General features: G+C 43.7%; 1 protein-coding gene and 1 pseudogene across 6 annotated transcripts in view; one reads left to right on the forward strand and one right to left on the reverse strand.

Moving 5' to 3' along the window:
• TAF1 (TATA-box binding protein associated factor 1) overlaps positions 1-21,039 on the forward strand; it is a 99,906-nt gene that overhangs the window by 41,984 nt on the left and 36,883 nt on the right. For all 6 annotated transcript variants that reach the window (XM_034950436.3, XM_034950438.3, XM_055106846.2 and 3 more), the window contains exons 29-32: positions 13,151-13,218; positions 14,966-15,088; positions 15,824-15,916; positions 16,004-16,088. In XM_034950436.3, the coding sequence (XP_034806327.1) occupies positions 13,151-13,218; positions 14,966-15,088; positions 15,824-15,916; positions 16,004-16,088 (369 nt within the window). The remainder of the gene's footprint in view (positions 1-13,150; positions 13,219-14,965; positions 15,089-15,823; positions 15,917-16,003; positions 16,089-21,039) is intronic.
• Positions 13-12,746, reverse strand: LOC129395434 (polyadenylate-binding protein 2-like; annotated as a pseudogene).

The raw sequence follows: 21,039 nt of genomic DNA on the forward strand, positions 1-21,039 counted from the left end.
GTAAGAATCAAATGTTCCATGATTGCAAAGGTCACTGTTCAGATCCTTATTCCTTACTGGCCCTAAATTCAGACTAGATTGGACTGAGAGGACTACAGTGTATTTGTGCATTCATTTGTGGGTATGAAAATCAGGTAATGTACATTTTCAGTCATTTAATAAATATCACTTCTTTTTTTTTAAGGAGGGGGTTGGAGTCTCACTCTGTCATCCAGGCTGGAGTGCAGTGGCGCAATCTTGGCTCACTGCAACCTCCGCCTCTTGGTTCAAGCGATTCTCCTGCCTCAGCCTCCCGAGTAGCTGGGATTACAGGCGTGCGCCACCATGCCTGGCTAATTTTTGTATTTTTAGTAGAGACTGGGTTTCACCATGTTGGTCAGGCTTGTCTCTAACTCCTGACTTCGTCATCCACCCGCCTCAGCCTCCCAGGATTACAGGTGTGAGCCACTGCGCCCGGCCTAATGTCACTTCTTTTTATTCCCACTGTTTAATTCTTATATCCTTTGGAGAATTTGGAGTCTATTCGTTGCAATGAAACAGTTCCATGGAAAGTAGTGGGAGACGTGGTCCTAGGTTAGTACAAAAGAGAGACATTCGGCTGGGCGCGGTGGCTCACGCCTGTAATCCCAGCACTTTGGGAGGCCAAGGCGGGCGGATCACAAAGTCAGGAGATTGAGACCATGGTGAAACCCCCATCTCTACTAAAAATACAAAAAGTTATCGGGGCGTAGTGGCAGGCGCCTGTAGTCCCAGCCACTCGGGAGGCTGAGGCAGGAGAATGGCGTGAACCCAGGAGGCGGAGCTTGTAGTGAGCCGAGATCGTGCCACTGCACTCCAGTCTGGGCAACACAGCAAGACTCCGTCTCAAAAAAAAAAAAAAAAAAAGAGAGAGAGACGTTCAGTGTGGATGGAATCTGTGTAGAGTATGCACTTGTGACCATATTTGCTGTGTCTGAATCTTCGATTTGGTCTACAAATTTGTTAGAGGTGCTGTTACATGTTCACTTTGCTCAAAAGCTGAGAAGACAAAGAGGAAGAAATCTGTTTGTCTTTTTTTTTTTCCCTTGTGAGACAGGGTTTCACTCCTGTTGCCCAGTAGCCTCCTGAGTAGCTGGGACTACAGGTGCTTTCCATCACACCCTGTTAATTTTTGTACTTTTTTGGTAGAGATGGGGTTTCGCCATGTTGCCCAGGCTGGTCTCAAACTCTTGAGCTCAACCGATCTTGCCCACCTTGGCCTCCCAAAGTGCTAGGATTACAGGCATGAGCCATTGCGCCTGGCCTGTTGCTGTGTCTTAAAAAGAGGAAACAGTATAGCTTCTGCATGTAAAGGATAAGGTTTTCTGGTTTCCATTTGCATCCTTGAGCACAGATTCACAGATATAAATGTAGGGATTCGGAGTACAGATAGAGTGTAAATCATGGCTCTGGCACTTACTAATTGAGTTACCATAGGCAAGTTATTTAACTTCTCATACCCTCCTCAGTTTTCTCATCTGTAAACATGGGATAGTAGTACTACGTGAATTTTAAAACCTTTCACAAGCAGGCCCAACCCATTTATCTACTTTCCATCTCCAATAACTGGCTCCCATACCCACTATCGACCCCTGCCACACTCAGCATTATATTTCACAAAATATCCCTTATCATTTCTTCATGACTTTGCAGTCTTTGCTCTCTCAGTCTTTGCTCTCTTTCTGGGATGCCTTTCTTCCCTATATTTCCAGACCAACTCATATTACCTCTTTTTATTTTATTTTTTTTTGAGATGCAGTCTTGCTTTGTCGCCCAGGCTGGAGTGCAGTGGCGCCATCTTGTCTCACTGCAACCTCTTCCTCCCAGGTTCCAGTGATTTTCCTGCCTCAGCCTCCCGAGTAGCTGGGATCACAGGCGCCCACCACCACACCTGGCTAATTTTTGTATTTTTAGTAGAGACGGGATTTCTCCATGTTGGCCAGGCTGGTCTTGAACTCCTGACCTTGTGATCCACCCACCTTGGCTTCCCAAAATGCTAGGATTACAGGCATGAACCACCGCGCCCGGCCGCATTCTCCTTTATTTCACCATAAGAAATCTTTAAAATGGATACTGTTATAACCCTCATTTTCCAGATGAACATACAAGCCCGTAGTGTTTAAATAGCTTTAAAAAATTTATTTTTTTTATGATGAGGTGATGGGTTGATGTGTGCAGCAAACCACCATGGCACACGTTTACCTATGTAACAAATCTGCACATCCTGCACATGTACTAAAAAAAAAAAAGAGGAAGATGACTTTACCTTTAGGGGCATTTCTTTTTTTTTTTTTTTTTTTTGAGACGGAGTCTTGCTCTTTGACCCAGGCTGGAGTGCAGTGGCGCTGTCTTGGCTCACTGCAAGCTCCGCCTCTCAGGTTCATGCTATTCTGCTGCTTCAGCCTCCCGAGTAGCTGGGACTACAGGCGCCAGCCACCACGCCTGGCTAATTTTTTGTATTTTTAGTAGAGACAGGGTTTCACCGTGTTAGCCAGGATGGTCTAGATCTCCTGACCTCGTGATCCACTCGCCTCGGCCTCCCAAAGTGCTGGGATTACAGGCATGAGACACTGCACCCGGCCTTTTAGGGGCATTTCTAATCTACATTTGTGATTTTCTTTTTTTGGAGATGGAGTCTTGCTGTGTCGCCCAGGCTGGAATGCAGTGCTGCGATCTTGGTTCACTGCAATCTCTGTCTCCTGTGTTCAAGCGATTCTCCTGCCTCAGCCTCCTGAGTAACTGGGATTATAGGCATGCACCACCACACCGGGCTAATTTTTTTATTTTTAGTAGAGATGAGGTTTTGCCATGTTGGCCAGGCTGGTCTCGGACTCCTGACTTCAGGTGATCTGCCCTCCTCAGCCTCCCAAAGTGCTGGGATTACAGGCGTGAGCCACTACACCCGGCTGATTTTCTCTTTTGAGGCAGTCTCACTCTGTCACCCAGGCTGGAGGAGTGTGGTGGTACAATCTTGGCTCACTGCAACTTCCTCCTTTTCTGGGATTCAAGCGATTCTCCTGCCTCAGCCTCCTAAGTAGCTGGAACTACAGCTGCGCCCCACCACGCCTGGCTAATTTTTGTATTTTTAGTAGAGACAGGGTTTCACCATGTTGGCCAGGCTGGTCTTGAACTCCTGGCCTCAAGCGATTCACTGACCTTGGCTTTTCAAAGTGGCGGGATTACAGGCATGAGCCACCACTAGGCTTAGGCATGAGAATCACTTGAATCTGGGAGGTGGAGGTTGAAGTGAACCAAGATCGCACCATGGCACTCCAGCCTGTGCGAGAGAGCGAGACTCTGTCTCAAAAAAAAAAAAAAAAAAAAAAGATAAAGTAGAGATGTTAATCCAGTTATATCTAACGTCAGAGCCTGTACTCTTAACCACCATGCTCCATATACTGTTCTCCACTTTTTCACTTACTGTTTATGCCTCACAACCCTGCACTTGTCTTCTGCTGAAGTACCAGCTACATCCTAGTTGCTGGATCCACTGGCCACCTTTCAGAAATAACCTTTTATTTAAACACCTTTATTGAAATATAATTCACATACCATGCAGTTTAACCATTTAAAGTGGTCAGGTTTTTTTGTTTGTTTGTTTGTTTGAGATGGTGTTTCGCTTTTGTTGCCCAGGCTGGAATGCGATAGCGTGATCTCAGCTCACCGCAACCTCCACCTCCTGAGTTCAAGCGATTCTCCTGCCTCACCCTCCCAAGTACCTGGGATTATAGGCATGCGCCACCACTCCCGGTAATTTTGTATTTTTAGTAGAGACAGGGTTTCTCCATGTTGGTTGGGCTGGTCTTGAACTCCCAACCTCAGGTGATCTGCCCGCCTCGGCCTCCCAAAGTGCTGGGATTAAATCAGGCATGAGCCACCACGCCCGGCTGGCTAAAGTGGTCAGTTTTAACATGTCATCCATATTGTAACATGTATCAGTACTTCATTCCTGGTTTTTTTTTTTTTTTGAGACAGGGTCTCACTGTGTTTTCCAGGCTAGAGTACAGTGGTACAGTCATAGCTCACTGCAGCCTCACCCTCTTGGGCTCAAGGAATCCTCCCGTCTTAGCATCTCAAGTAGCTGGGACCACAGGCGCATGCCACCATGCCTGGCTAATTTTTATTTTTTATTTTGTAGAGACAAGAGTCTCACTGTGTTGCCCAGGCTGGCCTCAAACTCCTGGGCTCAAGCTATCTTCCTGACTTGGCCTCCCAAAGTGCTGGGATTACAGGCATGAGCCATTGTGCCCAACCTCATTTTTTTTTTTTATCATGTAATACTCCATTGTATGGATGCCCCACATTTTGTCTGTCAATTGATGGACCTTTAGATTGTTTATAATTTTGGCTAATGCAAATAATGCATCTGTGAACATTTTGTGAACATTTTTGTACAGACTTGTGTGTGGACATTTGGGTTTTTTTTTGTTTTGGAGACAGAGTCTTGCTCTGTCGCCCAGGCCGGAGTGCAGTGGCACGATCTCCGCTCACTGCAACCTCCACCTCCTGGGTTCAGGCGATTCTCCTGCCTCAGCCTGCCAAGTAGCTAGGACTATAGGCGCGTGCCACCACGCCTGGCTAATTTTTTGTATTTTAAGTAGAGACGGTTTCACTGTGTTAGCCAGGTTGGTCTTGATCTCCTGGCCTTGTGATCCACCCGCTTGGGCTTCCCAAAGTTCTGCGATTACAGGCATGAACCACACATTTGCTTTTTTTAATTTTAATTTTTTTTATTTGTCAGGCAAGTAAGACAGTTAAGGGACACTTGTTTTTATTTCTCTTGGGTATATAAAGATCGAGCATCCCAAATCTAAAAACTTGACATGCTCCAAAATCTTAAACTTTTTGAATGCCTGCTTGATGCTCTAAGGAAATCCTCATTGGAGCATTTGGATTTCTAATTTTCGGATTAGGGATGTTCACATACTTGCAGATATTCCAAAATATTTCAGATTCTTAAAAAACCTGAAATCTGAAACACTTGTGGTCCCAAGCATTTCAGATAAGGGATACTCAGTCTGTACCTAGGAGCCGAATTGCCGAGTCCACATGGTAACTCTTATGTTTAATTAACTTTTTGAGGAACTGCCAAACTGTTTGCCAGAGCAGCTGCACCATTTTGTAATCCCACCAGCAGTGTATAAGGGTTCCAGTTTCTTCACATCCTTATCAACACTTGTTATTGTCTATCTTTTTCCTTCTAACCATCCTAGTGGGTGTAAAGTGGTATTTCATTGTAATTTTGATTTGCATTTCCCTATTGACTAATGATGCTGAAAATTTTTGCATATGGTTAGAAATACCATTCTTGAACTTTTGTGCATTTGCCACTATTGACCACTTTTTCCTCCTTGATACTGTCTTCTCCCTTTTCCAGAAATACTTTCTCGAATCATTTCCTTGCCTTTTCATTCTCATTACTTCAGCCATAATATATCTGTTAACATCACTATCTCCAGCCCCATACCTCTCTTCAGGGCTCCATACCTGTGCTTCCAGTTGTCTGCCAGACATGTCCATTTTTCATTGCCCAACTGGCAACTTATTGTCTGATTGTCTATCTAGTTGTACATCCTAGAAATCATAGTCATAATTTATTCCATCTTCACTTCCCCACACTCATAGATAACCAAGTCCCATAAATTGGAAATTCTAAGTTGCCAATGGAAAAACAAATAACAAAGATACTGGTCTGGGGTTAGGAGAGTGTTCGCAGTCATCATACTCCTCTTGGCCAGCAGTGTCCCACGTGTTCAGGCTAACGATTTGCCCATCCACGGATGTCTGGACGCTATAGTTGTCAAAGACAGTGGGGGGATATACTCCTCAGGAAAGACATTTGTTGTATAACTGATGAGGAGGCAGGTTTTACCTATAGCCTCATCTCCTACAACCACACATTTGATTGTCTGCATTCTTCCCTTGTAGTCCTATGTACAAGAGAGACAGAAAGAATATTCAGAGATGCTTGGTTAATGTAGGGAGCTATTCTAAACATTTCTCTCTGAGGAGAAGATGAGGAAGATAGGATGCCTCCCACACACTCTATACCCTTAATGCCATACAAGAGTCAGCTACAAAGGGTTGTATAAGTCAAGAGTTCTTACCCTGGAGTCTGTGGACTACTAGAGGATGGGCTTCAGTAGGTCCTAGAAGCCTCTTCCGAAGTTGTGTACAATACTATGTATATGTGCATAAGTGAATTTTTCTGGAAAGAAGGTCCAGAGCTGTCACCAGTATCTCACAGAAGGCTTTTTAATCTTTGGGTGAGCTCAAAAAGATTAAAAACCATTCATCCACATAGGTATTTGTGTTACACCGTTATCGTAAGGTCTGGATCTACTGTATCAAAGGTACTAAAATATTGTAGGTGCTCAATAAATGGTTAGTAATTTTTAAAAATTATCATAGAAGGTTTCCAGGGTTGAATCAAGAAACATGGCTGTCACTTTGGGTCTCTGGCTATAGAGCCAGCAGAGGAACCTCCATTCCTGAAAAACAGAGACATCACAATACTGGAGAGAAAGGCAGACAAGTCACACTCAGCTAGAGAAATGGTTAAGAGGGCTAGGCGCGGTGGCTCACGCCTGTATTCCCAGCACTTTAGGAGGCGGAGGCGGGCAGATCACCTGAGGTCAGGAGTTCGAGGCCGGCCTGGCCAACATGGCAAAACCCCATCTCTACTAAAAATACAAAAATTAGCCATACGCGGTGGCACATACCTGTAATTCCAGCTACTCAGGAGGCTGAGGCAGGAGAATCGCTTGAGCCCAGGAGGCAGAGGTTGCATTGAGCCAAGGTCACGCCATTGCATTCCAGCCTGGGTGACAGAGCAAGACTCTTGTCTCAAAAAAAAAGAAAGAAAGAAAAAAGAAATGGTTAAGAGTCTGGGCTCTGAAGTCAGGAGGCAAAACCCAGTTCTCCCTCTAATCTTTGTGAACTTGGGAAAGTTTTGTCGTTTTTGTTTTTGTTTTTGTTTTTGTTTTTTGGCAGAGTCTTGCTCTGTCACCCGGGCTAGAGTGCAGGGGTGCATCTCAGCTTACTGCAGCCTCTGCCTCCTGGGTTCAAACGATTTTTGTGCCTCAGCCTCCCGAGTAGCTGGAATTATAGGCATGTGCCACCACGCCCAGCTAATTTTTGCGTTTTTAGTAGAGACAGGGTTTCACCGTGTTGACCAGGCTGGTCTTGAACTCCTAGCCTCAAGTGATCCACCTGCCTCTGCCTCTCAAAGTGCTGGGATCACAGGCATGAGCCACCGCACCCAGCCAGAGAAAATTTTTAACCTGAGGGTTAAATGAAAGAAGGCATGCGTAGTACTTATTAGTCTCTCTCACATAGCCAGTACTCATTAAGTGTTAGAAGCTACTATGTCTTCTTAATAATTCTACTATTCTACTACTGGAGAAGGCAAAAATTCTGTAATATGGTTACAATGCTAGATAAACCAGGAGTCTCATCCCCTTCAACCTTATGTGAGTAAAACTACAGGTCTTAATGCCACCATACTCATCCATTTCTTCATGAATCAGTATTTCACAGTAAATGATATGGCAGAGATGATCTCCAAGAAGCTTGTTTATTATGAGTTCCTATATTTATACCCCCATATTAATACCCCATCAATGCCTTGCCCTCAATTTAGGTCCCGAAGTACTCTACTTTCTGTAGGTTCTTAACTACTGCCCTAATTTCAGACCTAATTCTTATAGCAGTACCTTCTTTAAGTGTCAGAGCACAGAGGAAAGGGCATTAAATAATCATATATATTTGGTTACAGAAAAAAAATTGAGAATCAATTTATTTCTCACCTTGAGGATTTGGGGAAATAGAGACATCCCCCATTCTGTTGTCTCATTAGCTAAGGTCTACATTAGGCCCATATCATAGGCAAAAACAAACACAACACCTCATTTTGGTCAGAATAAAGAAAAGTGAGCCGGGTGTGTGGTTCATGCCTGTAATCCCAGCATTTTGGGAGGCTGAGGTGGGAGGATTCCTTGAGCTCAGAAGTTTGAGGCCAGCCTGGGCAATATAGTGAGACTTCGTCTCACTAAAAATAAAAAAAAATTAGCCAGGCGTGGTGACACGTACCTGTAGTCCCAGCTACTTGGGATGCTGAGGTGGGAGGATTGCTTGAGCCTGGGAGATCGAGGCTGCAGTGAGCTATGATCACACCATTGGACTCCAGCCTGGATGACAGATGGAGACCCTGTCTCAAAAAGAAAAAAAAAGAAGAAAAGTGGCTTTCAGAATATGCTTTCCACAAGCCCACTAGGGGTTGCTCTCTGCCCACACAGAGCCAATTCTGAGTGGCGAGGCCTCCCACCTAGAAGTCTTCTTTAGCACAGGTTCCACAGCTAAAATAAGTCCAGAGCATAATTTAACTCTGGTAGGAAACCACCCCAGGGTATTCACTGACCATCAGCCGGTTCTTTTTCCATCTAGGAATAGGCATAAGGATCAAACACACAAGGTCGATAGAAAAGGGGCACAGTCATCACCACCTTCCTCGAGAATAGCCTTCTTTGACTTTCCTGATCTGGATAAATGTATTTCCCCTCTGAATTCCTACAACAATTACTGTCTGTGCAACTCATTTTCCCAGCTTCCTCTAGGTATCATCCAGTGTCCAACACCTCTGCTCAAAGTGACTGCTTCCAGAACAACAGTGCAACTTAGGCAGTTGCTGAACCAGAGTAAAACTCTTAGGGACAGGCCGGGCACGGTGGCTCACGCCTGTAATCCCAGCAGTTTGGGAAGCTGAGGAGGGCAGATCACTTGAAGTCAGGAGTTCAAGACCAGCCTGGCCAACACTCCAACCTGAGTGACAGAGCCAGACCCTGTCTCAAAAAAAAAAAAAAAAAAAATTCATATTGAAACTTAATGCCCAAATGTGGCAGTATTGAGAGGTGGAGTTTTCAAGAAGTGACTGGATCTTGAGGACCCTGTCCTCATGAATGAATTAATCCATTCATGGATTAATAGATTAATGGGTTAATATGGGAGTGGAACTAGTGGCTTCATAAGAAGAGGAAAAGGGACCTGAGCAAGCATGCTCAGCCCCCTCACCATGGGATTCTCTGAGCCACCTTGGGACTCTGCAGAGTTTCCACTAGCCAAAAGGCTCTTACTAATTGTGGCCCCTCAACCATGGACTGCTCAGCCTCCATAATTATAAGAAATTTCTTGTTTTTTGTTTTTGAGACAGAGTCTCACTCTGTTGCCCAGGCTGGAGTACAGTGGCATAATCACAGCGTAATGCAGTCTCAGTATCCCTGGGCTCGATGATTCTCCCACCTCAGCCTCCCGAGTAGCTAGGACCACAGGTGTGCTTCAGCACACCCAGCTAGTTTTTGTATTTTTTTTTTCTTTTAGAGACAGGGTTTCGTCACATTGCCCAGGCTGGTCTCGAACTCCTGGGCTCAAGCGATCTGTCCACCTCAGCATCCCAAAGTGCTGGGATTACAGGCGTGAGCAACCACCCCCGGCCCCAGTAAGCAGATTCAGTTGTTGTAAAACAACTTATAGCATACTGTGTTGTGCTGTCAGCAGTAAATGCATTTATGATGTTTTCCACTCATTATGTGTTTATTGGGATGTAACCCTATCATAAGTCAAGGAGCATCTGTATCTCATATGCAGCTCCTCCATAATTCATGGCAACCAATATATTCCTCTATTTATACTAATACTCTATTTTTAGAAAAAAATTATGGAAATTGTTAGACACATACAGAAATAAAAGAGGAAGTAAACTTCAGTGCTATTCAGTCAGTTCAACACTTTGTTAGCATATGGTCAATCTAGTATATATTTTCAGCTTTTGTATCATTTCATCCATAAATACTTAAAGCATTTATACTCTGTCTTGCAATAATTTATTTTCAAGTCATTTCTTTGACTAGACCAGCAACTATCTTTATTTTTTTGTTCTATTTTTTGAGATGGGGTCTCACTGTCACCTAGGCTGGAGTGCAGTGGCACAATCTTGGCTCACTGCAGCCTTGACCTCCTGGGCCGAAGCAATCCTCCTGTGTCAGCCTGCCAAGTAGCTGGGACTACAGGTGCATGCCATCACATCCAGCTAATTTTTGAATTTTTTTTTGTAGAGGTGAGGTCTTACTATGTTGCCCAGGCTGGTCTCAAACTCCTAGGCTGAAGCAATCCTCCTGCCTCAGTCTCACAAAGTGTTGAGATTACAGGCGTGAGCCACTGTGTCTGGCCTAAGCCAATAAGTCTCATAGGCAGGAAGTCTGTCTTATTTTTCCTTATATTCCCATCATTGAACACATTGTACACAGTCATTAAACATTTGTTAAATGAATAAACAAGTGAACGCTGAATTAAATAATAAGTGAGAATAGAACTGACGTTTTGGCTCTGGGGAGCACTAACACAAAAGGAGAGACAGACGAATACAATCTAGCAAAGGATATGTAAAAGAAGTAATTGGAATTACTTGCTAGATGAAAATATTTTAGCTGCTTTATGATGAGCTTAAATTAGGGCATTCATAAGCAGGGAGTGTAGGAGATAGGTCAGATAGTTCAAGGATTTTCTGAAGCTTCTGATAGGGATCAGTATGGAGATTTTTTTTTTTTTTTTTTTGAGATGGAGTTTCACTCTTGTTGCCCAGGCTGGGGTGCAATGGCACAGTCTTGGCTCACGCAACCTCCACCTCCCGGGTTCAAGTGATTCTCCTGCCTCAGCTTCCTGAGTAGCTGGGATTACAGGCATGCGCCACCATACCCAGCTAATTTTGTATTTTTAGTAGAGACGGGGTTTCTCCATGTTGGTCAGGCTGGTCTTGAGCTCCCAACCTCAGGTGATCCGCCTGCCTCGGCCTCCCAAAGTGCTAGGATTACAGGCGTGAGCCACCACGCCCAGCCCAGAGATTCTTTTTTAACACAGGCTTGTATTAACCCGATGTTATTAGAACACCACAAACCGTAAATTCTACAAACAAAAGTTGCAATCACAAATTTTGTATGTTAAGTGTGGGAAAATTACAAGTCACCCATCGGTCTCTTTAGGCATTCTTTTTCTTTTTATTGTATTTTCAAAAACGACTTTATTCATCGCACGTATTAAAAAAAAAATTCCCACCCCTGGAAATGAGCTAAAAAAGTAAACAAAATCCACCTCCCACCTCCATGTTCCCACTTCCTCCAATTCCCTCCAAATAAAAGGGAAAAAAGGCAAAGGAAAAAAAAACTGAAAAACAAAAACACCCCTAAACCCCCAAAATCAAGGTAGTGCATTTCCCCAGGGAGAAGGGGAATTTACACTGGAGCTGCTGGGGGCAGAACGGAGATCTTCTGGCTACAGGAACCTGCAAAGAAAGACACTCAAAACAGAAAAAGAAACACAAAAGGAAACAAAATAGATCACCAGGCAATCTGGAGGGGCAGGGAGCCGGAGAAGAGGGGTGGGGTGGGTGGTAGACCAGACTGGACAGGAGCTGGCAGGAGAGGACTGTGAAAGGTGAGAAGACGGAGGGAAGGTAACAAGCAGAACAGTTTGGTGTCCTTCCAGAGCCCTGGCTAAAAAATAAAAAAACCTCCTACCACCCACGCCCACCTACCCTTGAGCAGCCCCCAGGGGGGTGAAATGGGGCAGGGAAACATGGGGAGCAGCTTGCTAGTTGAGACGTGTCCATGGCGAATCCCCAGAGTGAATAAGCAGCCTCCTGCCCCACTCCCTGGGCCTTCCCCTGCTCCCTAAAGCAGGTCCCTCCTCAGCAGTTAGTTATGGGATTCTCCCCCCTTCCACAGTGTATCTTTTTAAAAAAATACCTTTTTCCCATCAAGGTCATCTTCTGTTTTTTGTTTGTATTTTTTTTAATTCTTTTTTTTTTTCCCTTCTGTCCTCTTTTTTTCTTCTCTCTCCTCCTCATACTTTTTTTAGTAAGGGGAGTACCATGATGTCGCTCTAGCCTGGCCTCTGTAGACGTGACCCCGGGGCCTGCTGTTAAAACCACTGTGGAATTGAGAGAGGGAACTGTTGTAGTTGGTGGTCCGGGCATGGTAGCAGGCTCGTGGAAAACCCCGATCTGTTGTGCTGATTCCTGGTCTGTTGGTTCATTTTGGGATCACCTTGATTTGCCTTCCTCTAAATAGGGAGTCATCTAAGGCCAGGGAAGTCCTCACTGACTCTTTGTCTGAGAACTCTATATATGCAAACCCTTTGGAATGGCCACTAAATTTGTCACAGAGTATGGTAACACGGTTGACTGAACCACAGCCATGAAAGTGAGCTTCCAGCTCTTCTGCTGTTGCACCATAGTCAACATTGCCAACATAGATGGAACGGGCATCGGCCTCCATCTTCTCCTCAATGACATGATCACTGGGCCAGGATTTCCTGGAGGTGGACTCATACTCATCTGCTTCTCTACCTCGTTCTGTAGCTCCTTTAGCTTCTCAGCTTCTTCCTCCATCTCCCTAACTCGAGCTTTGATAGCTTCCAGCTCCGGATCCTCAATGGCGCTGTCTTCCGGGTCACCCTCGACCAGTCATGGCTCCTCCTCCTCCTCTTGGCTGCCAGGGGCTCCCGAACCAGGCCTGGAGCTCCCGTGGGGGTGGGGGCGCAAGGCCAGGGAGGCTCCTCTTCAGGCTTGGGCTCTGGCTCGGGGTCCAGCGGCAGCTCCTCAGGCTCCAGTTCCTCAGACTCCAGGCCGTTCCCGTAGTCCCCTACGCCCCCCGGGGCCCCCTCCCCGGTCTCCCCACCGGCCCCAGGCACAAGATGGCGCCACCGCCCTGACCCGGAGGCCCGACCGCCTGCAGCCCCAGCCGCCCGCTGCTGCCTGCTCACTCTTTAGGCATTCTTAAAGAAATTATTGCTCCCCTTCCATAGTATTATGTTTGAGGTATTAAAAGCAGTAGTAGTACTACTGTGTGTAGATACACACAAATTAAGGAAAGAGTTAAAGTTAGTTTATTCATATTGTGTAACTGCTATGTTTTAGGTGCTGGAAAATGGACATAAGTCTGGTATATCTGTCTAACCCATCAGTTAACCTGGTGCCTGACACATTTTAGGTTCTTAAGTAAGTGCATTAAAAGGATAAAGAAGTGTTGGCAGCTTTTGCCTCCCATTATTAATGGTTTCATCTCTTTCTGTTCCTCTACAGGGCCAAAACACTCATTGACTCAGATCTCTCAATCCATGCTGGATCTCTGTGATGAAAAACTCAAAGAGGTAAGACAGTTAGAATGAGAGAAAGGCAGTGGAATTTGAAGGTGGGGGTGGGATATCAGGGTTTAGGAAGTAGGGAATTTAACAGAAGGAAAAATATATGCGGGAGTAGCAGATCTTTAGTATATGTGAAGGCTGGAAGGGACTTATAGAACTCATAGGCCAGTCCCTTTTGTAGATGGAAAAACTGGGCCCGTAGAAGAAAAGTATTTGCTCTGGACATCTTGACTATTAACAAAGTTAGAATTAAGATCCAGCACCTACATAACTCATTAGAAAGGGCAAAGGAAAGTGAGTTTCCAGGAAGTCAGCTGTAGCTAAGAGACCAGTCAATGTTTTAGGAAGAATTTTCATTTTTTCTTCATATTTTTAACCAACCAAGCAGCAAGTGCTAGAAGTTTTAATTTTTAAATGATAATCTATCTATATTCCCTCTTCTTACTGAAAACAATTAATGCTACTTTATAAACCTACAAAAGTGTAAGTATGAAGTAGACATTTCACAAAAGAGGACAACTAGCCAGTAAACACGGAAAGATTCTCAACTTGATTGATTATTGAGGAGATGCAAATTTAAACCACGATGTCACTACATACCCACTGCAAAGGCTAAAATTAAAAAGACTGACAATACTAAATGTTGATGAGGATTTGGAGCAATAGGAATACAAACTTTTTCCTACTAGAGTCTAAAATGAATTTATTGGGTTAGGTCCCATTACGCAAAAGTCACTAATCAGTAATAATGTTTAGTGTTTTCAGCAGTAGTTTTACAGCAAAAACAGAGAGCATGATCTTAAAGCCTAAATTGCTAAAGATGTTTTTTTGTGTGTGTGGGGAGCTATGATGTTGACACTCAGGGAAGTATAAATTTTGGTGAACCAGAAGAATAGAATGTAGAGTACCTAAAGAAGTTGTTGACACATCCTTTTTGACCCTTTTACTGGAATTTTTTTTTTTTTTTGAGACAGGGTCTGGCTCTGTCACCTGGGCTGGAGTGCAGTGGGATGACCTTGGCTCACTGCAACCTCCGCCTCCTGGGTTCAAGTGATTCTTGTGCCTTGGCCTCCCGAGTAGCTGGGACCACAGGCGTGTGCCACCACGCCCAGCTAATTTTTTTTTTTTTTTTGTATTCTTAGTAGAGATGGGGTTTTGCCATGTTGGCCAGGCTGGTCTCGAGTTCCTGGCCTCATATGATCCACCTGCTCGGCCTCCCAGATTGCTGGGATTACAGGTGTGAGCCACTGTGCCCAGCCTGGAATATCATTTATCTTGACTTTTTGTCATTCTGTAGGCAATTCAAAGTTACACTTTCTGGGGCAAGGGTAATAGATAGCTAGCTGAACCTTAAATTATCCTTAATTTATTTTTTATTTATTTATTTTTTTTTGAGATAGAGCTTCGCTCTCTCCACCCAGGCTGGAGTGCAGTGGTGCAATCTCGGCTTACTGCAAGCTCCACCTCCCAGATTCACACCATTCTCCTGCCTCAGCCTCCTGAGTAGCTGGGACTATAGGCGCCCGCCACCACGCCCAGCTAGTTTTTTTTTGTATTTTTAGTAGAGACGGGGTTTCACCGTGTTAGCCAGGATGGTCTTGATCTCTTGACCTTGTGATCCGCCCGCCTCAGCCTCCCAAAGTGCTGGGATTACAGGCGTGAGCCACCACGCCCAGCAAATTGTCCTTAACTTTTCTATGGTGATCACACCTTAGGGAAACCTCTGTCTTGGCTTTGCTTTGTTTAATTTCAGAAAGAAGACAAATTAGCTCGCTTAGAGAAAGCTATCAACCCCTTGCTGGATGATGATGACCAAGTGGCGTTTTCTTTCATTCTGGACAACATTGTCACCCAGAAAATGATGGCAGTTCCAGATGTAAGCTGTCTCTGTGCCAAATACTGTGAGGATCGTGCAGGGGAAAGGAAAAATGTTTAGGGTGTACATGTGTGTGTATTTTGGAGAGTCTGAGTGGTGGTGTATGTCAGTTGTGACTGGTATGTGATTTTAAATATTGACCTTTTTGCTATATGGGTACATTATCTTTTTTTTTTTAAGAGTACATTATCATTGAAATCAAAGAGGCCAGGAATCTTTGGATGTAGGGAGGTTTTTGCTCCCTGTTGTTGACATTCAGTATATGAATGCTCCTGAATAGCCCTGTAGAGAGAGGATGCTAGCAAATGTGAGGCTTTTGATTTAGAGGTGCTTCTAAGCAAATGATGCTTTGATAATTAGACACCATTGGTTGTCTTTTATTTCATTTTTATATTGTTATAGTGATCCTCCCCAGGAATTCTCAACAGAGTTTCCTTTTGTACTATAGGAATGTGTTCTATGTGTGTAATGCTATAAAACTTCTGGATGGGACTAGGGAATAAGGAATTTTAATTATGACTATACAGCAAGTGTTTTTATCCTATCATGGCATAGAAATCCTTAAAGGAATCTATGAACCCCTTACATTATAAACAGAAGTTTTGTATGATTATGTGTTTTTCTAGGAAAAGAGTCCATAGCTTTTTTTAGGAATATTTGTAACCCAACAAAGGTGGTGAAATTCTCGTATGAAGAGTGGTTTCCATTTAATTTCTTATGCTTTCTATTTACTAGTCTTGGCCATTTCATCACCCAGTTAATAAGAAATTTGTTCCAGATTATTACAAAGTGATTGTCAATCCAATGGATTTAGAGACCATACGTAAGGTGAGTGAGTGATTTGATCTAAATGCCTTTTTGTAATCAAGTGACTATGTGTGTGTGTATCTGAGTGCCTGATTCTTTTCATCACAGAACATCTCCAAGCACAAGTATCAGAGTCGGGAGAGCTTTCTAGATGATGTAAACCTTATTCTGGCCAACAGTGTTAAGTATAATGGTGGGTATTTCTCTTTATTTTCTTTCCATGAATCCGTCCATCTTCTATCCATCTAACATTACTTAGCATTATTAAAAAAATTTTTTTTGAGACAGGATCTTGCTCTCTTACCCAGGCTGGATGCTGTGGTGTGATCATAGTTCACTGAACCAGGCACACGCCACCGTGCCAGGCTCTTTTTTTTATTTTTTTATTTTTTTGGTAGAGACAGGGTTTTACTATTTTGCCCAGGCTGAGCTCAAGCAATCCTCCCACCTCAGCTTCCCAAACTGCTGGGATTACAGGTGTGAGCCAACACGCCTAACCAGTATTATTAAAATTTATGTGCGTAAAGCAACCTTGAGCAGTGATAGCAGAATCAATTGAGTGACCTAGTCTTTCTATTTATTTATTTATTTTGAGATGGAGTTTCACTCTTGTTGCCCAGGCAGGAGTGCAATGGCATGATCTCGGCTCACTGCAACCTCCACCTCTCCCAGGTTCAAGCAATTTTCTTGCCTCAGCCTCCTGAGTAGCTGGGATTGCAGGTGCCTACCACCATGCCCAGCTAATTTTTGTATTTTTAGTAGAAACGGGGTTTCACTATGTTGGCCAGGCTGGTCTCGAATTCCTGACCTCAGGTGATCCACCTGCCTCAGCCTCCCAAAGTGCTGGGATTACAGGCGTGAGCCACTGCTCCCAGCCAGTCTTTTTTTTTAAAGCAAGCATATATTTTAGTGTGTATGTTCTATAAAGATTGCTATTAGCCGTTAATGATGAAAAAGTAGTATACGCTTACTTTTGGAATCTTGGAAAGCACAGAAAAATGAGGTGAGCATAAAAATCAAATGGATTTTTATCCATTTGGGCTCTGAGCTATCACTGCTTTTTCCTGGAATGTGAAAACTCACCTATGTCCCAGGCCCTTACATGGAGCTTAGGGAAATGGGTAGCTATAGACCATGGGGAGCTTCCCTGGTGCATGGAGTTTTGCTGAGTACATGAGTTGATTGAATAACATATGCCAGGCCCTGTGCTAGCTGCTTAATCTACTGATAAGAAAGACAGTCACTGTCCTCAAGTAATTCACAATCCAGTTGGCAGAGACAATTAAAATGCAGCTTGGAACCAGGCATGGTGGCTCATACCTGTAATCTCAACACTTTGGTAGGCTGAGGTGGGAGGATTGCTTGAGGCCAGGAGTTTGAGACCAGCCTGGGCACACATAGCAAGACCTTCCTTGTCTGTATAAAAAACTTATAAACAAAAGCTTAGCTAGGCGTGGTGGTGAGTGCCTGAAGTCTTAGATATTTGGGAGGCTAAGGCAAGAGGATCACTTGAATTCAGGATTTCAAGACTGCAGTGAGCTATGATCACGCCCCTGCACTACATCCTGGGCAACAGCAAGACCCTGTCTCTATAAATAAATAAAATAAATAAGTAAAGTGCAGCTTGACAAGAGCTATAATAGAAGTATGTGCAGATTGCATCAGACGAGAGCAAGGAATAACCTGAGAGTTAGGGAAGGCTTCATAAACGAGCTAATATAGTTCAGTTTTTAATGACTCAATTTTTAAACATTGAGTACTTACATGTGCTGGCACTGATAGATGTTACTAATATCAAATTAGATACAGTCTCTGCTCCAAGTTAGTTTAGTTGGAGAAATAGAAAAGAAAAATTATAGTACTTAAATTTTATTACTATAAGCATGCACAGAGTGTCACAGGACAGTATATCTAAATTAGAGTGGGGCTGGGTGCGGTAGCTCACACCTGTGATCCTAGTACCTTGGGAGGCCAAGGCGGGCGGATCATTTGAGCTCAGGAGTGCAAGACCAGCCTGGGCAACATAGTGAGACCCCATTTCAGAAAAAAAAAAAAAAAGTGGGGTTAGAGGAAGCTTTCTGGAAGAGGGTTTTCTTTTTTCTTTTTCTTTTTTGTAAATAGAGATGGGGGTCTTGCTGTGTTGCCCAGTCTGGTCTGGAACTCCAGGGCTCAAGCCATCCTCCCATCTTGGCCTCCCAAAGTGTTAGGATTACAGGCATGAGCCACCACACCCATCCAGAAGAGAGTTTTCTTAAGCTGAGTTCTGAAAGATCAGTGGTGTTTACTTGGCAAAGAATGTGGAGGAGAAAATGTTCTAGGGTAGAGAGAACAGCAATATGTAAAGGCACAGAGGCCTGAAATTGCATGATAGGTTTAAGAAACAGGCTGGGTGTGGTGGCTCACGCCTGTAATCCCAGCGCTTTGGGAGGCCGAGGCCGGTGGATCACCTGAAGTCGGGAGTTTGAGACCAGGCTGACCAACATGGAGAAACCCCGTCTCTACTAAAAGTACAAAATTAGCTGGGCATGGTGGTGCATGCCTGTGATCCCAGCTAGTCGGGAGGCTGAGGCAGGAGAATCGCTTGTACCCTGGAGGCGGAGGTTGCAGGGAGCCGAGATGCCGCCATTGCACTCCAGCCTGGGCAACAAGAGTGAAACTCCATCTCAAAAAAAAAAAAAAAAAAAAAGACAGTGTTGGGGTTGCAGTTCAAGTGTACATACTGGTAAATAACTGTTTTGAGAGGCAGGCAAGAGTCAAATCATAGAGGATTTTGTGTGCTATACTTGAGTTTGTACTTGATCCTAAATGGGAAAACATTGAAGGAATGAAGCAGGGAAACAATTTCTTATAATTCCTTAAACAAATAGAAGAGGGAGCTAAGGACATTTGAGAGAATTATCTGGCGTACTGAGGTTCTCAATTAAGAATCCACATGATTATAAGACTTTTCTCCTGTAATTTTTAGCAGTAAGTAGTACGGCTGTTAAGTTTGTCAGAAGGGGCAGAGAACTGGAGAGAAAAGGTGAAGGATTGGACAGTCAGAAAGACTGATGAAGAAATAAGCATTCTGGGCAGAGAACACAATGTTCAATATCATGGAAGAATGAAAGAGCAGGGCAAGTTCAGGGAACTATACGTAACTAGAACATGCATATATCATTAAGGAGATGAGATTTTCATTTTTGTTCATTCTGGTTTGGGTTGAAAGAATGTACTTTCTCAGTTTGCTGTGCTTATTACACATTGGAAACTGGAGAGTGGAAATGTCCCTTGTTGGGTCAATTATCCATTATTGTTTCATGAAAACACCTAATCACCCAGAATTCTGGCAGTGGAAGTGTTGGTAAGCTCACAGATGTCTAAAAAAGACTATGTATAGCAAGTGATAAGCAAGAGTGTTACAGAAAGGTACTTGACCTGGTGATGGCTGACTTAGGACATAGGGCAGACTTAACAAGGAGCTTATGTAAAACAGTAAGAAAAACCCAGAAGATACTAATAAAAAAGTAAGCAGAGGGCAGATGGACAAATCACAAAAGAGAAAAATTAAATAGCTAACAAACATGAATAAATATTCTGTTGCACTAGTAATCCAAGAAATGCAATTGGGCCAGGCATGGTGGCTCATGCCTGTAATCCCAGCACTTTGGGAGGCTGAGGCAGATAGATCACCTTAGGTCAGCAGTTTGAGATCAGCCTGGCCAAGATGGTGGAATCCCATCTTTCCTAAAAATACAAAAATTAGCCGGGCGTGGAGGCGGGTGCCTGTAATCCCAGCTACTCAGGAGGCTGAGGCATGAGAATTGCTTGAACCTGGGAGGTAGAGGTTGTGGTGAGCCGAGATAGTGCCACTGCACTCCAGCCTGGGTGATAGAGTGAGACTTAGTCTAAGAAGGAAGAAAAAAAAAAAAAATCAATTGAAAGAAAGAGATACTTTTTTTTTTTTAACCTATTAGATTAGCTCAATTTTTTTTTTTTTTTTTTTTTTTTTTTTTTTCTGAGATGGAGTCTTGCTCTGTCACCCAGGCTAGAGTGCAGTGGCGCGATCTTGGCTCACTGCACCCTCTGCCTCCCGGGTTCAAGCAATTCTCCTGCCTCAGCCTCCCGAGTAGCTGAGATTACAGGCTCCCACCACCGTGCCTGGCTAATTTTTGTATTTTTAGTAGAGATGGGGTTTCACCATCTTGGCCAGGCTGGTCTCGAACTTCTGACCTTGTGAGCCACTGCGCCTGGCCAACTCAATTTTTTAGTAGACATAATGGTAGTGAGACAGGTGCTCTCACGTATTGCTGTTGGCAGTATAAAATTGTGTGAGATTTCTGGAAAGCTATTTGGCAACATTGAGAGACTAAAATAAATTGTTGAGTGAATAGACTTTATTGTCAAGTAGACTTGGATTTGAACATTGGCCCCACCACTTAATAGCAATGTGACTTTGAGCAAATAACTTAGTCTCTGCTTCTCCTATCTGTAAAATAAGAATAATAGTACCCCCCTTCAAGAGAGTTGTTTTGAGGATTAAATAAAATAGTGCATGTAAGTACTTACCATGTGGTAAGATTATAATCCTAATCAGAGATGTAGTCAAAGGTATTCATGATATTGTTACTTATATTAGCAAGGATTTATTTAACCTGAATAGTTGACATAAAGGGGATGATGTTATAGTGCCATCTGTATAATTAATTATTAGGTACAGATTTACCTAATAAGCTCTTTTTTGGAAAACTTAATGACCAAAAAATGCTCACAATGTTAAGTGAGAAAAGCAGAGCACAAAGATGTTTATTTTATCTCAGTCATGCTTTTTTAAAAAAGATGTATATATGTACAAAAAAGGCTGGAAGGAAACACACCAGAGTGATAATAGGGGTTATTTCTGTGACATGGGGTTAGGATTGTCTTTGTTTTCATCTTTTATATGTTTTCCGTGGTTTTTCCTCATATAGGAAGCAGGGAGGCCGGGCGCGGTGGCTCACGCCTGTAATCCCAGCACTTTGGGAGGCTGAGGTGGGCGGATCACAAGGTCAGGAGATCGAAACCATTCTGGCTGACACAGTGAAACCCCGTCTCTACTAAAAATACAAAAAATTAGCCGGGCGTGGTGGCGGGCGCCTGTAGTCCCAGCTACTCGGGAGGCTGAG

This window comes from Pan paniscus, chromosome X (genome assembly GCF_029289425.2).
Source record: "Pan paniscus chromosome X, NHGRI_mPanPan1-v2.0_pri, whole genome shotgun sequence".
Taxonomy (NCBI): domain Eukaryota; kingdom Metazoa; phylum Chordata; class Mammalia; order Primates; family Hominidae; genus Pan; species Pan paniscus.